The sequence below is a fragment of the Melospiza melodia genome, chromosome Z (genome assembly GCF_035770615.1).
Source record: "Melospiza melodia melodia isolate bMelMel2 chromosome Z, bMelMel2.pri, whole genome shotgun sequence".
Lineage (NCBI taxonomy): Eukaryota > Metazoa > Chordata > Aves > Passeriformes > Passerellidae > Melospiza > Melospiza melodia.
In genome coordinates, this window is record NC_086226.1 from 53,759,333 (window position 1) to 53,775,478 (window position 16,146).

A 16,146-nucleotide genomic window follows, 5' to 3' on the forward strand; every position below is an offset into this window, starting at 1 on the left:
CAGCTTTGAATTTATGGAAAGAAAGCGTCTGCCTTTCATACAGAATGATTAGCTCTCTTTGCTCTATGTAGAATAACAGGCTTGGCCTCAGAGTATGCATGCATGTAACAGTGCACACAGTGCCATGAGCCAGAGGAAATGAAATCCTGAATACTGTATCACCCAATTTATTTTGTCTGTTTGTTACAAGAAAAGTCAAATTCAGTGATTAGCCAGGGAAGATTTTCTGTGTCCTTGAAATGTTCTTTGCTCATCCAATATATGTATTGAACTATACAAAAACCCAGTTTGTTACTAAATGGCAAGGTTTATTTTGAGAATGCAATTAATAGGTAATAGCTTGGAAGATGAACAGCTATTGTAAATACAGAATAAAGGCTCAAGCACCACAGCTCTTCTGTTCCTGTATTTGTTTTACAAGAAAAGACACACAGCACTAAACTGCATAACTTCCATAAAAGGTGCTATAACTAAATTAGAAAATCAATGCCTCAACGAATTAGCATTTCAGACTGACATATGTGTGCATTCATGATCATAAGAATTCAAAACAGCAGTCCAGAGAGCCCCATGACATGAAGGTTTCTTGATCCCCTTCAGCTGTGCTTTGAACTATCTGCAATACCTTTTTTACCCTGCTGCCTCTGCCTCAGCTCCATAAGGCAGGCCACTAATTTTCTCTAATCAGCGGTGTGAGTGTTCGTAAGCCCTGCTAGCTCATTTACAACAGTGGACACTAATACAACAGGAAATGAACCCACTGGTTTCACTTAGATCCCTGGGCAGCTGCCAGTTACCAAAAGATCTCGTCTGAGTTTGAAAACAGCAATGCTCTTGATTGCAAAATGATTTTTTCCCTGCTGCTGCCCCCCTCCTCACACTCACTTCTGATCAATACACCATTCTGATTCACAATCACATCTTCCTCGGGAGGCTTTGAATCAACTAAGTACAATTGCAAGCTCAAAGAAAATACTGACATTTATTTTTATGTTGCAACAAAACCTACTATACATACCCCCTCTCTCAGAAATCACAGAAAAGTTGAGTCTTTTATTGAAAGGCCCTATAAAACTGAGGTAAAGTACAAAATTAGAAAGGTAGCTGTAGTAGAAATGACAGAGGATGAAACTCATTGTATATTACACCATAAAGAACATATGGGAATTAGTTTAAACATAGCAGAAGTGAGCTTCCTAGCAGCAAGGAATTTAATGCTAAAATCTGTGATAAGTAATGTGTATTCCATGACTTTTTACAGTTCACAGTTACAGAACAAATCAGCTCCTTTTCATTGTAACTGCTCCAAAATCAAATGTATAATATGTATATACAAATAGAATTAAATAGCCAAAAAGTTGTTGCTAGTCTGACCAAGACTCACCTGAGCAGAGATACCTATTAATTTTTTTGCAATTAGCTTCATAAATTACCTTTCAACTTTGTCACTAAACCTTTGAATTTTATATGCACTAACATAATTTAAATGCATAATGGGTTTTTTGCCCATCTGTACAATGAAATTTGTGTATAAGGCTGCAAAATGTCCTCTTCCACCTTCCAGTGGGAATGAGGGGCAGCAGAACCTGCTGCTCATACTTAAGCTTCCTGGAACAGGCTGACTACAAGCGTAGCTAGGATAATAATTCCTTCCCTCCTTCAACCACACATAATACAGTCTTTATTCAGCAAAGTCGTTTCACGCCATGCCAAAGGTCAGCTTTTGCTGTATTAATAGCTGCTCTGGGAGGATCAGTGTTGTGCTATCCTACATTTTTTCCTGGGTCTGCAGATGCAATTTCCTACAATCTGCAGGCAATTTCCCACCAATTTTCTTGGGGAGCTAATAGGCTGTGACAGGAGATGGAGCTAGCTAGCAGCAGGCGGCTTCAGAAAAGACAAATTGCATCTCTGCCACCTAACTGGGCAATCTAGAAAGACAGAGTTTATAGCTTTGTAGTGTTATTGGGCCCCATGCTAACAGTAAATTGTTCAAGCTGCTATCTGAATTTCATATTCTTTTCCTTCCGAGTTGTTACCACCATATATCACTTTGTAGCACTTTTTCTACGAATGACAGTTAGACACAGATCATGTGTGATTACTATTTTAACTGCCTTTTAACTAGATAGGCCCTGCTAAACAATATCCACATCAGAAACAGAGAAATAAACAGTGTCTCTATCAAATTGTGATTTTTTGATTATTTTTATATTTGTTAAGGTTCAAAGCAGACACCTATGGAAAGGGATTAATTTTTAAGCTAAATTCAAGGGAAACAGATGGAGCAAACTATGGCAACATTAAAACTGAGCACATCTACAGTGGTATGAAAGTCCCACTGATCTATATAGTACAAAATGAAAGCAATAAAAAACCCCCAAATATAACTGGCAATTTCTCCCTCTACTCTAGCAGGTTTTGAAACCTAAGAAGTTAACCTCAACAGTCAAATCAGTTCAAAACTATCCATGTAACCATTTACCATGCAGATTTAAATTTAGTAAGACTAGTAAAGCTCTAAGAATGTGTTGTCATATCCACTTTGATAGAAATGAAACTGATTTAAAACTGCTCACCTCACCTAAGATTATAAGAAAATTTAATAACTAAAGAAAATGGTTCAAAGGCACATTGCACTAGCAACTATTGCAAGTGGTATCTGTCACTGTACTTCCCCTTACTGTTATAGCTAACCCAGGGGATAAATACTGTAAACATATTCTATTACAGAACCCTGTATATCTGGATGTTTTCTTCAAAATATAGAAGAACAAATTTCTGAAGGCATGGAGGTTATTAAAAACAATTAACAATAGCAATGAAATTATTATAATTAGCAAAATTTGCAAGGTTAATATTTTTCCCCTTCCCCCCTGCCCAGGAATAAATTAGGTAGAGTAAAAACAATCCCATCTAAATTATTGCTGTCCACTGGGAGACAAAATTAGTACTGAGATGTATAAAATTTTACTATAATTCAACCCTAAGGATTTTTTTTAATTACTTAAGTAATGAAAAAATGTAAAATTACAGTGAACAAAGTGTTGAAATATTCTAACATGCATTTGAAACTCTCACATTTAAACCACTTGTCATTAATATCCCCATTTCATATTTGTGGTTTTTAATAAGTTACAGCTAGATAAAATACTGAAGAACCAGGAAGAATTATAAATAGAATACCAGGTCAATAACTTGTACTCAACAAAGAAGAGTATCTACATAAACAAATTTAAAAAGCAATGAAAACCATTCAAAATCCAGAAGTATTTCCTTTAACAGATTCACTGATAAAAATACAAGAGTATCAGGACTTGAAAATCTTGAATTTGACAAATGAAAATCAATGATTTATCTATACAAGTCTATATACTTCTTGAAATACACATTCAAAAATTCAATTATATCATATATTTGTGAATATTCACTCAACTGCTGTCAGAAATACACATCTCACATATCTAACAATCAGAAGGACAAAGAAAAATTAGAACCATTATGTATGTATAACTCATTAAAACATCTCTAGAGATCTAATGTATATCCAGGAGGAAACATAAAGGAGCACGGTAGTAAACTGATTTCTGTATGAAAAAGGAAACTTATTCCAGTAAGTAAATTTAATGTGGCCACAAAAGTTGAATCACTCCAAAGTTTTGTTGCCTGCATGGCATGCTAAGCAAAAACCAGGCTGACATTAAGAACATTTACATACTTAACAGCAGTGTTTGTCTGATTCATCAACAATTAGAAAATACTTTGAATTTGCAAAACCATCAGATTGTATATTTATTTGAAATCCAATTTTACAAAAATCATTTCCAACTGCAGAAAAACCCCAATAGCTGATTATTTTTTAAGAATAAAGGGCATCTTCACTGGACTTCAAAACTTTATGCTACAGTAAACCACAAAATAAGAGTTATTAGCTTATTATAATTTCAGACAGGTTTTAAAGTAAGGGGGTAATCCACTGTGGATCACTGAAGGAAGTGTGACAAAGACTGTGAAATGAGCAGATGGATTTTATTTTAAACAAATTAGGCTCACTACCACAAAAGTAACAAGGATTTCTCAGTTTCCAACTGCTGTGGGTTAACTTTCATTTATGACCCCTTCATTCTGCTTGTTAACTTTTTTAAACTGCCATTAAAATCAGTGCTCAAAGGAAAAACAGCATTTATTGTTTGCAGTTACAGGCTATCATCTCCATTTTCTATGTTAATGACAGAGTATACAAAAGGGATAATGATAACAGTATGTTTGATTGCTTAGTCTCCAGACTATGTGTTATCTTCACCTCAAACTAATTTTTGGCAGAAAACAGGGTTTTGAAACAGGGTTTGAGAGATACCTTTGTGCTGTGAACATAGCAAAGGCAACCCTTGCCAAGCTGTACACAATATAAATGTTGAGTTGCTTGCAGCATCTCTTCTATGAATCAACATAATCTTAAAAATATGGACAAAATCACATGTGAAATTATAGGACAGGAAAAATCTCATAATTTTATGTTTTACCAAAGAAACCATCACATAATTTTTTCTATGAAGAGTCAACTATGCCAAACCAGGGATTCATAAACAATGAAAATATGAGTATAGAATAATGCAACTATCCTATATCTGAGGGCTTGCATTAGTAAGGGAAATCATTACACCAGACACTGCCCAATATAATTATGCAGCTATCCACTGAAATATTCAATCAGATTTTCCTGTATACTGCATATCATTAACAGGCAACTAAATTCTTACTAATGTATAGTAGAGCATAGAGCCAGAAAGAACATGGACTGTTGTTCAGCTTCTCAGAGTGAACTGTGAGACCCAGATCTAAGAAATATGGGGAGGGCAAACCCCAAACAACCTAAACCCCACAAAAAACCCTGCTCAGATTTGAAAATGATAACTAACATTTGTCCCCACAACAGACATTTTTGGTATTCAGTTTTCTGAGCAGCACTTTTAGCCTCAAGGAAATAGAAATCCAGCTCTCTCAAGAATTAATGTATCACAGAAGCAGTAGGTTCTTTGCATCTTCAACAACATTCTGCCCTCTGAAGACTATTATTCATTCTTCTGATTTCCCTTCATGTTTTCTTGTTATATTCAATTCATACTTTTAAAGTAATGTCAGAAGAAAAAAAAAAAAATCAATCAACAGAAAATAGTGAAAAACCACAAACCAAACCAAAAAACCCCCAAGCCTACCCATGTGCTTAAAATATGTTTAAAACACACTTTTTGCTGATTTAGAAAATGTTTCAGTGAGTGTTTGAGCTCTCCTATATAGCTAAGCAGAAATCCTGGGTAAATTTCTCAGAAATGTCAGTAAGATAGACCCATAGGACAGATTTTTCAAGCACCCAGTTCTTACATGTCTGATTTCCCTAGCAAAACCTACCACACAGCACTAAGCGCGTAAACTGCAGTGGGCCATTTGGGAGCATGTTGCTGAAAATGGGATTATCAAGTGCTTGGAAGCAGATCTTGAGCTACAGAAATAAAAGGTAATGGTAAATGTAGAGAACTGGCTGTGAGTTAACTCCTTTTCCCTCTTAGCATGAGATGACTAGATGTTTATGGATATCAAAGAAATGTCCACTTCTAGTTCAAACACACAACTCAAGGGTCCTTGAATAACTGCAGAAACATTTGAACAACTTTATACAGAAACAGATGTCAGTAAACTCTCTGACTGAAATCTCATTCTAGGTGAATTGCGTAGATTGCGTGTTAGATTACACCTAAAATGTATGTGTTTCTAGTTCTCATTTCCTCTTGTCCTGCAGTGTGACCAGGTGTCCAAGGTGACTGATAGTGTCCTTGTTTGTGTCAGCAATAGTGTGGCTAGCAGGACTGGGGCTGGGATTTTCCCTGCCCCTGTTACTGGAAAGGCTGCACCTCAAATCCTGTGTTCTGTTTTAGGCCACTCATGAGAAGGACATTGAGGTGTGTTCAGAGAAGGGCAAAGAAGCTGGTGAAGGGTCTGGAGCACAAGTCTTTTAAGGAGTGGCTGAGGGAGCTGGGATTGTTTAGACTGGAGAAGAGGCCCACTCTACAACTCCCTGAAATGAGGTTGTAGCAAGCTGGGTGTCTCTTGGTCTCTCCTCTCGGCCACAGGACAAGAGGACACGGCTTCAAGCTAAGCCAGGGGAGGTTCAGGTTGGACCTCAGGAAGAATTTTCTCATGGATGAAGTTGTCAAGCATTGGAGCAGGCTGCCCAGGGAGGTGGTAGAGTCATCCATCCCACAGGTGTTCAAGAAATGACTGGATGCAGCACATAATGCTATGGTTTAGTTTACACGTAATATTCAGTCAGAGATTGGACTAGATCATCTTGGAGGGCTTTTTTAACTCAAGTGGTTCTGTCCATGAATTTCTGTGCCATAACTCACCTGCATTCTGGTGTTTATCAGGTTCAGCTCTGAGTTACTCCACCTTTCCCATTATGTAATGAATTATGTCTGTCTGGCAGGACCGAATGAATTGGCTGAAGTCTTACATAAACCTACATTCTCAAATTCTTTCTGTACGCTTGTGGTAGGAGAAAAAACCCAAAATCCTTCAAAGAGACAGCAGAGTTGGAGTCAGTCCAGATTATCCAGTGAAGTGATTTAAGGGGTAAACACTTTATCAGTAGTGCGAAATCAGAAGTCTGTACTCCTCCTTAGCCAAAAAACTTTAAAATCCACCTTTCTTAATTAATAGAATGGTGGAATTTCCCCATGAACTCAAAATTGCACCAATAAAATAGAAAATATGAAAGACTATTTAACCTAGACTACATAATCCCTTGGGATCCTAAGTGGGCCAGCCATTCCACAAAACTACAAACAAACAAAAAACTTTATCAGGAATTAAACACCAAACAAAAAATCAGTTTGTCAATCTGAGTTAAAGCTACTTGAGTAACTTAGAAGCTTCTGAAATTCTACTTATATCACACCAATGCAAAAATGTGACCCAAAAATTATGGTCAATCATTCATACATAGATTCTACATTGATGTTTATATTAAAAAATAACGCTTGTTATAACAGTCTGTGAAAATGATGTTCATTTAGTGGTCTCTCTTTCCTTTAAAAGAACAAAAGCCTTTGAAATGCCAAATGAATTAGAAAGAACTAACGTAGATGAAAATTCTCTCTCAAGACACCAGTAGCTTGTAGGCTAACATGGGGAACTGCCATTGCTTGGAATTATAATTGAAAAGAACATCTGACACACTGACAAATACATTGTGTGGAATGATATCGTGACTTTCTGCACCACTGATTTATGAAGGGTTATACCAAGTGCACATATACAAAATATACATATTAAAGCTGACAAAGGATGTTGTTCAGTTGAATTGGTATCACCACAAATCCCCTCTTCATCAGTTATGGTTTGCATTGACATCCAAAATGTCTTTTGTAAGGACTCCCTGCTTCTATCCAGAACTGGCATTTACCAGAGTGCCATTGAGACATCTCTGAGTACTGAAGGCCACCTAGCACACAAAGACTGTCCCAAAAGGCGCTAACCAAAGGAATCTTTTAGGACTGTATTTAGGTTGACCTCCCACAAAAAACAGAATTACCTATACAATAGCTACTGCTGCACTTCTCTTCTCCACATGGTTTCCCCAGTGCCTTTTCTGTTACTGCTGACCTTGGTTAGTCTGTTTCTTCATTCAGTGAGCAATTATTTCCACCCACCACTTTAAACAGGGCTAAAAGATCTTACAGAAGTTTTAAGCTTCACAAGTTTTACATCTTTTAGGTGATTGTGTAGACAGACATGCTAGAAGTTCAGCAAACCTCTCTTTTCATTAAAAATTACATCTGCAAGTAGAATATGCTTTACTCTCTTGACAAATCAAAAGACTCACGATTTTATAAACATTAAGTGAAATCCGAAACAACAGATGGAGAGAACTACTCATCCACAAGTATGGATGATGCATCCAGAAGCTTTCAGATGTATCCACTAATTTTCAGACCCAAGGCTTATAATAGGGGGGAAAAAAGGAATTAATTTCTTAATGACAATCAAGAAATATATGGTACAAATATGATTAAATTCATGCACATAAATTTCTGATTCCATAATTGCTCTGACTCATTGTACATTCTAGAAGTCAAGAAAACAAGGTATTTTATGATTCTCCTGACACTATGATTTTGAACCTCCGGATTGACAAGTGTGACCTTGCTGGCAAGCCCTTTGCCACAACATACAGCAGACCAATTACACTTGTTGGGTCTTTTAAAATTGATATGGATGTGTAAGAATATTTGCATTCTTGGCTCCTGTGACTTCAGAGAACAGCAAAAGGATACCTATAAAGTAAAAGTCAAGGTGATAGCAGTTTGGCAAAAATCCAAAAGATCCTAATTAAAGCAAATTTGCAAGTGCTGCTAAAGTCAATGATCACTGCCAGAACTAGATGTTCAGAGAAATTTCAATATGAAAAGTGTAAAAATCAAGTAATCTTGTAAATACTCTTGTTTTAAAACTTTCCCTTGTAAAAATGGCACAGCACTTCCCAGTATTTCAGTGTAGCAAATACAGTTAATTCTCTGAAAAGCCTCATGATACTGCTTTCTGCCCCACTATGTCTGAAAGCAACATGCCCAACATCTAAACTTGTCTGTCATTTTCATACAGATACAAATTAACAACTAAAAATCAACAAAGAAATATATGGATACATATTGATACAATGTTATTTTTAAAATTCTAGGAGACCAGATTATCCTGAATGGGTAATATTTTACATTCTGGATGGAATGTTAGTACGTTAAGGCTATTACAGTTTTAGACGCTATAATTTGGTTTCAGTAGAACGGTCATGTAAATCAAAACGAAAACCTATGTCCCTTCAGACTAGAATCTTAGATAAAATTTGCCCCCACATGAAAAATTCTTTATCCAATCAACACATCTGTCAGTCAAGCTTGTTTCTTCCTACCTACGTGTCTTTGAAAGAGCAGGATATAGGCCACCGTCAAATGCTAGGAAAATGAGAAAGCAGCTCTTCTTCTGTCTGCCAGTTTGCGTAATCTAAATTAATTGTTCAAAGATATCCTTCTGTTCATCTGTGCTCTCCGTTAGCAACAGAAATTATAACCAAATTACAAAATGTAGGAAATGTACAGCTCCCACCAGTGCAACAGCAAAGTCTGTTGTCTAGCACACAGTGGTAGAACACATTAGCCTGAAAAAATAATAGTTAAATAAAGTGAACACATTCTCTCCTCACCCATTGCTCTTGAGTACACCAAGAAAACTTGAAGATGCATAGCTTTGGTAGCTGGCTGCTTATCATGGCTCTTCACAGATGTCACACAGTGATGCAACAATGGAAAAGACTCACAGATTGCTCAGCATGAATACATAGAGCCTACAGGCCTGCATAACATAGGACACTCAGGAAAATTAATTCTAATTAATTTGTAGGGTGGATTAGTTAAAAATCAAAATATTCCTTTGTCATTATTCTCACAAGAAATTAAGAAGTGATTTTAACTTAGTTTAGGTTAACTCACTTCACTTGCTACCCTGCAAGTATTAAAACATCTTTAGGAAATCCCCTGTAAACTCACACTTTTGGTAATTTAGTTAAATTTACCTGAATATCTAAGTATAGACAAGATTTTAAAAAGGAAATGGCCATTAACTACCACTTCTCTGTAACACATGAAGGATGCAACTTCTCTAATCACAGACATCCTCATATAACAAATAAAGGCTCTGATGTACTTAGTTGAAATGTAGTTTCACATGAATTCTGTTCAGCTGGGGGGGAAAAAGGACAGGGAAGACACCTCCTCTCCTAGAGAAATGACCAAATGTGTTATGATCAGGCACATATTACTGCATCTGCCAAAGAACATATACATGGGACATCAAAATAAACTGCACAGCTTTATGAAATGTTCAATTTTTATATTTACACTATAATTAGTACAAAACTGCCTTTAAGTTTTCTGTAGAACAAGACAATATCTACTGGACTTGATATCCTAGTATGTCAAATCAACTACTTTGAAGTATGATAAAGGAATCTAAGAACAGTTATAAAGAATAAGACACCATTTTCAAACTATACATAGTGTTTGCTCTTGCTTCTAAAAAGGTACTTATATCCCCAAAAGGTTTTTAATTTTAAATAAGCAGGGCAAGCAGGGAGGGGGCAAGGGGGAAGACTGGTTGTTGGTACTAAAGCCTTTACTGTAGTAAACTAAATATATTTACAATTTATACAAATGTTTGACCTTCAACAAAAATACAAAAACATATCACAAGATGCAAAACCAGGAAACAAGTTCATCTGAGACACTGCTGCTCTACCCAGGACAGAATGTAACTTGAACTGCAAGGAACAGAAAGGTATTTATCCCCCATATTCAGGCAATGAGAAAAAATTGCATGAGGTCACAAAAAGAAAAAAATAAAAGGCTCCGACATTCTTCAGTAGACTTGGCTTTTAAAAATTATGTCAAAAACCTAGGCTACATTTGTCCATCTTGCCTCTGTGTTCCGTCTGGTCCACGTAGCCAATACTTAGTTGCAGGACGTTGCGTTCTATTTTGAAAAATCGGAGTAGTTTCATGGCAAGGTCTGGAACCTCAACACTTTTGTTCCTTTCAAAAATTCAAAACCTTTCTACTTCTACAAACAATTTTGGCCCAGTTCAACCTCTAAAAGAATATCCCCATCATATTTTTCAGTAGATAACTTCATAGACTGTAGCTTTTTTGTCTCCAGAGCCAGTGACAATGTACTTATCATCCACAGAGATGTCACAGCTAAGCACTGATGAAGATTCTTTGGACTAGAAGAAAAATAGAAATATATTACATAATTTAAAAAAAGTCTGTTTACCATCATTCCATCATCTCATTTTAGGTAGATCACATATGTGAAGATATCTGAATCCACTCCTGGAACTCTGCTTTTTTGTATTTTTTTTTTCTTCATGAAAAGCAACATTATCCTCACCTGGAAGATACTGGCTCCATATGGAGTTCTCCATGCATTAAGAAGGTTATCTTTCCCAGTACTCACAAACCATTTACCTAGAATATAAACCAGAAGGATTACAGCAATGTGAAAGAGACATTTCAATTTTTCAATTTTCAATTCACATCAATGAAATCTGTTAACTAATTGCCCTTATAAAAGCTCTTACTACAAATCAACACAGTACTTTTGCTTACAATCAACGTGGATGCTCAGCACGTTTGCAGTGTGTTACATACTAGGAAATCCCTAAACTTCAAACAGAAATAGCTTTTTACACATGAATCAATCCTCACAGCAGCCTCTAGACAAACAGATGGCTGTTTGTAGATAAGTGCATTTGAATTCATAAAGCAGAGATATTTATGCATTACTTGAGAAACTGAGATGTAATAACTAATGACTATGAAATAAATAATCAGCAAAACATGAATTAAGAGCCCTGACCTCCAGTTCTATGTTCAGGGCAACTTACCACAGTAAGCAAATTTGAGTGACAATACACAGCTCTCATGAAGATGCAGTTGATACTTGTCTGGTTTATTTACATGTAGCACTTCGACATTGCTGCTCTCCATTCCCACAGCTAGCCATTCACCAGTAGGACAATAACCAAGGGAAAATATCTGAAAATTATATCATATTTACACCTTTTAATTATTTTCCTATAGATAATTTTTCTGCAGTTAAAATTATGTGGGACGGGGGGGGAGGAAAGAGAGAGAGAGAGAGAGAGAGAGAGAGAGAGAGAAGGGCAAATTTACATAAGTTCAATAGCAAAACTGCAGTTCAAAATTTGAGTAACTAAATAACCCCTGTTTTTACACATTAACTTAGAAAAAGAGTAGTGTCAGGCTATCATTTTCTTCTGTAATCTAAGCACATAAATAAGCTTCAAAATATTGTGTTGAGAGCAGCCAAAAGGAAGCGAGGGAACAATCTGCTACTTCTGCTGCGCTCAGTCTTACCTTTGATCCTATGGGTTTCCTTCCCACCCCACATATTGCCACAAGCTGTAGGAAAATCCAGTTACCTGTGATGTGAAGTCATGCTGTTGTAGCTGTCTCCCTTCTCTCAAGTCCCAGGATCTGACAGTGTTATCCAAACCTCCTGTCCAGAGCTTGGTACCATCATTAGAAATGTCAATACAGCTGGCTCCATCTGTGTGGCCCTGGAATTGCCTGATAAAACAAACCAGATTGAATAATGATTTCCTGCCAGAGCTCAAGGTAAACACTTTGTGGTGTTAGTTTTGGACTCTGAACATGTGTCATCTGTTCTGTGTCTGACGATGAGCAAAAATCAGCCTCTCACTGAGCATTAAATACCAGTATTAAAAAAAAACATTTTCCAGGTGCTAGAGAAGTGATCTACATCATGGCTAGCTGAATAAAGTAAACTATTTCCTATCAGGTTTTGAAAAAAGAAAACAAAACAACAAACCCCCCCAAAAAGCCTATACCCACTTGTGAGAATATTAAAGCCCAGTAACTAGAGTTAAAAACCACTAAGGATAACTCAGATAAAATTGAAGCGGTCAGAGAATAAAACCTCCAATTTCAGAAAACAGCTTCTGCATTTTTCTTTGGCTGCAGGTCAAGAAGATAAATAACAAGCAGATATACTAATAGAAAGGGATCCAGATAGAGATCCAGATAGTTAAACACAAGCATTGCTGAGTCACAAAGTTGCATTCTCTGTGGCAGGAGATTAGAAAAATCTAAACGGAGCAGTTTTATAACCTTCTCATTAGCAAATCTCAGCTTTCAGCAACCAGAAGGTCATCTCAACTTTTTCTTAATCCTTTGGCAAGAGCATTCTGGAGCTTCTGCCTTTTTCATCAGCAATTAGCTTTAGCAAAGTCCTGTGCCTCAGTGCGAAAGGCGGAGGGCGGGTGGGGAAAAGACAACCAGCTTGTGAAGGAAGGGTATGAATCACCAAGAGCTGCCACAGAAAGGTCACACGGCATGTTTTGTTTAGTAGCTCTGGTCTCAAAATTCCATGTGCTATCAACCAGCAAGATCAGCATGCAAGTGGTGGGAACACATACAGCAAACATTTAAAAGGCAAGACATTCACAGATGTGTATAGATGTTGCACAGTGCAACCTTACAGGGGCTAAGCATGCACATGATAAAGTGAAAACTTTATGTAACTAAAATTGTATTTATTGACCTAAAGTTCAACAGAAAGAAAAAAATTGCATGCACATTAACATGACTCTCTGTATGTAATTTTCAGCTAATTGTGGATATACAGGAAGTTTAACTGAAACACAGCGGACTAAGCATATTCTTTAGTTTTTGTGTTCAGAACTCTTCTCAAAATATTGTAAGCCATCACTGCTTTGATAAGCCTAAACTAAATTTATCTTATAGTAAGCCCCTCTGCTTTCCTAAAGAACTGAGAGGATCAGTTCTTTAGGAAATATAGTAAGATTAATTGTAAGATTAATTTTACTACTTATCCTTGCTAAATAGGAATTGAAAATAGTCTTATTCTACTTAACAAGGCCTAAGACAAAGGAAAAGAGCAAATCTCAAACCTTCCCTAGAAGGCATGTTCAGTCCATACCAGTAACAAACCAGCAAGAACGCTGCTTGTAGAAACCTGCAGACCAATCCCAAATAATAGAGACCTGCAGGAGTTTTCACATTGACTACAGCAGGTTATGGACAAATCCTAAAAAACATCTTCCAAGACTAGGCCGAAACTACCAAAACTAATTTCTGCCTGACTTGGGTGTAAACCACTCCCCTGAATAAGAGACACTATTTACTTTGCTGTTATAAACCCTATTCAGGGAGATAAATATTTAGCTGTCCAAAGAGTAACTTCTATTAAAATTTTCTGTAAACAACAACTCACCTGACCAATGTCTGGTTATGAAGATCCCACACTGCAATGTTCCCATCACTGCAGCAGGAAAAGCACACCTTGGAGTCAGGGCTGATAGCCAGAGCATAGCAGGCAGGTGCTGAGGATGTCAGCTCTGCTTTGATGCGAGGAGTTGGAGCTGCCAGGTCCCATATGGATAATGTGCTGGCTTCCCCGCCAACGATGAGGGTGCATCCATCGGGCAGCAATTTACAGGAGCGGATGTAGTTATCTCTGTTCTGTACAACACAAATCACCTCAGTTATGTGCCTGCCAGTAATGACCACTAACATAATTCTGACTGCATCAAAGTTTCAAGCAGTGTGGTACTTTTCCCATTACCAAAGTACTGAAGAGGAGCCAGCAGATCTTAAAAGGTTGGAAACACCTACTTCTCATCACTAATTAGAAACTGCAGCTGCAGAAATTAAAACTGCAGACTCCTGTTGCCACAGTCTACTCTGTTTCAAACGTGACAAATGGCAAGTTTTCTATCTCATTACACAAAAATAGAGCCAAAGTAAGCTTGCTTTTCTGCAAATGTACTCCATCAGTGAAGGTCACCAACAATAGAAATATTAAAGCAAATGACCTTTCATTTGGCATTTAACAGCCCTATATGAAAATGTCGTTCTAGTCTCATGCGCTTCAGGTTTTTGAATTTTTCTTTCAAATACTATTTTTCATTCACAATATTAAAGTTGAAAGATTAAGGATTCCTGTATTGGTCCTGTATTTATGTTGGTCCTTTGTTGTTCAACATTATTCTTATTGTACATATTGATCTCTCCTTCATGATGTTATTGTTGATTTGAGAGGTACTGTGGGGGAGTTAGTGACAGAAGACATTTCTACCTTCCCTTATTACAGCCTTGCTTGATTGGCAACAGTTTTTTTACAAATTGATGATAAAGATCTGTAACTTAAGACAGAAAAAACCACTGCAAGAATTAGTTAACAGTATTCCTACTATGATATATTTTTGTAATTTGCAGCAAAGGAGCAGGAAGTAGGGCAGTGAAAATGTTGACTTAATCAGTCATTAATGCTACCCGACTTAAATGAAGGCTCTTCATCCAGACAGATATACATGCCACAGAACGGAATACCTATTCAATTTCACTATTACTACTCAGCAATTACAAAATTATAGCAGTAAAGAAAGGATAAAAGGTAAAAAACCCACCACATTTAATTAGATCTACACTGAAGCTAGAATTTTCATTCACAATACATATTGCTGTGCTTGACAGCATTGTCTTCTCAGTTAACACTGCACAGACCTTTACGCTGCCTCTAGTGAGAAGCATCTCTTATTGAGCCATTACTTTTTTTGAGTTAACTTTTCAGCTACCTATATACTATTGCATCCAGTCCCTTTTGTACCCTGTACATGTGAAAATAACCAGCCTATATGTATAACTAGTGGATCGTGAACAAAAATCATAGCAAAACTTTAAGTGACCTTTGGTACTGTGTCTCATTATTCCAGTATGTGGCTGCTATCATCTTACAGAAATGAGGTTTTTGCTCCTTGTGTTCGTGAAAGACCTAGGAAGGTTCTCTGCAGCCCTGCATAAGACAAGCTATATTCCTTTTAAACTCATGCACAAAAATCATCAGTATAACTAGAAAGGGAAAAAATACTGTGTTCTATTCAAAATATGACATACACATTCTATTCAGAAATCTAAGCTAATCTGTTATTTGACCCTTAGTGATAATTATCACTAAACAAACCAGCACCGTTTTCCATGACACTGTTATGTATTGAAAAAAGAGAAAAGGACACCAGGAAACAGATCTGCTATTTCCTTCTAATATGAACAAAATCCAAACAAGGACTTTTTTTTGAGTCTCTGAGGAGAGGCTACCCTTGTGCGTAAATTCCTGTTCACCCACCAGGCAGTCCAGCTGAGAGACGGGGCTCTTGTTGCCAGGCTGGCTGATGTCCCAAACCTTGACACACCCCTTCCCACCCGTGTACACGTGTCTCGTGGGGTTGCTGATGGTAACTGCACACACAACTTCCCCGTGGTTCAGGGTGTTGATCTGACGGGCGTGGCGAGGGATTCCTGGACCGATGAGGGCATCAGGAGGGAAAGGAACTGGCTGCATCTGACCATCTGCAGTAACGTGAAAGGAGTAGGCTCTATTGGGGAAGGGAAAGAGAGAAGACAAAACAATTTAAAAAATCAGTCATTACAGAACTACAATGCAAGAAAAACAGTATTTTTAATTTTAATTCTT

The 16,146-nt window shown here is 37.1% G+C and overlaps 1 protein-coding gene across 4 annotated transcripts in view; it reads right to left on the reverse strand.

The window, feature by feature from the left end:
• Window positions 1-287: 287 nt before the first annotated feature.
• LOC134432122 (transducin-like enhancer protein 1) overlaps window positions 288-16,146 on the reverse strand; it is an 81,377-nt gene continuing 65,518 nt past the window's right edge. For all 4 annotated transcript variants that reach the window (XM_063180563.1, XM_063180564.1, XM_063180561.1 and 1 more), the window contains 6 exons: window positions 15,799-16,048; window positions 13,888-14,135; window positions 12,053-12,200; window positions 11,495-11,645; window positions 10,999-11,075; window positions 288-10,831 (listed from right to left, as the gene is read on the reverse strand). In XM_063180563.1, coding sequence (XP_063036633.1) covers window positions 10,724-10,831; window positions 10,999-11,075; window positions 11,495-11,645; window positions 12,053-12,200; window positions 13,888-14,135; window positions 15,799-16,048 — 982 coding nt within the window. In that variant the 3' untranslated portion in view covers window positions 288-10,723. The remainder of the gene's footprint in view (window positions 10,832-10,998; window positions 11,076-11,494; window positions 11,646-12,052; window positions 12,201-13,887; window positions 14,136-15,798; window positions 16,049-16,146) is intronic.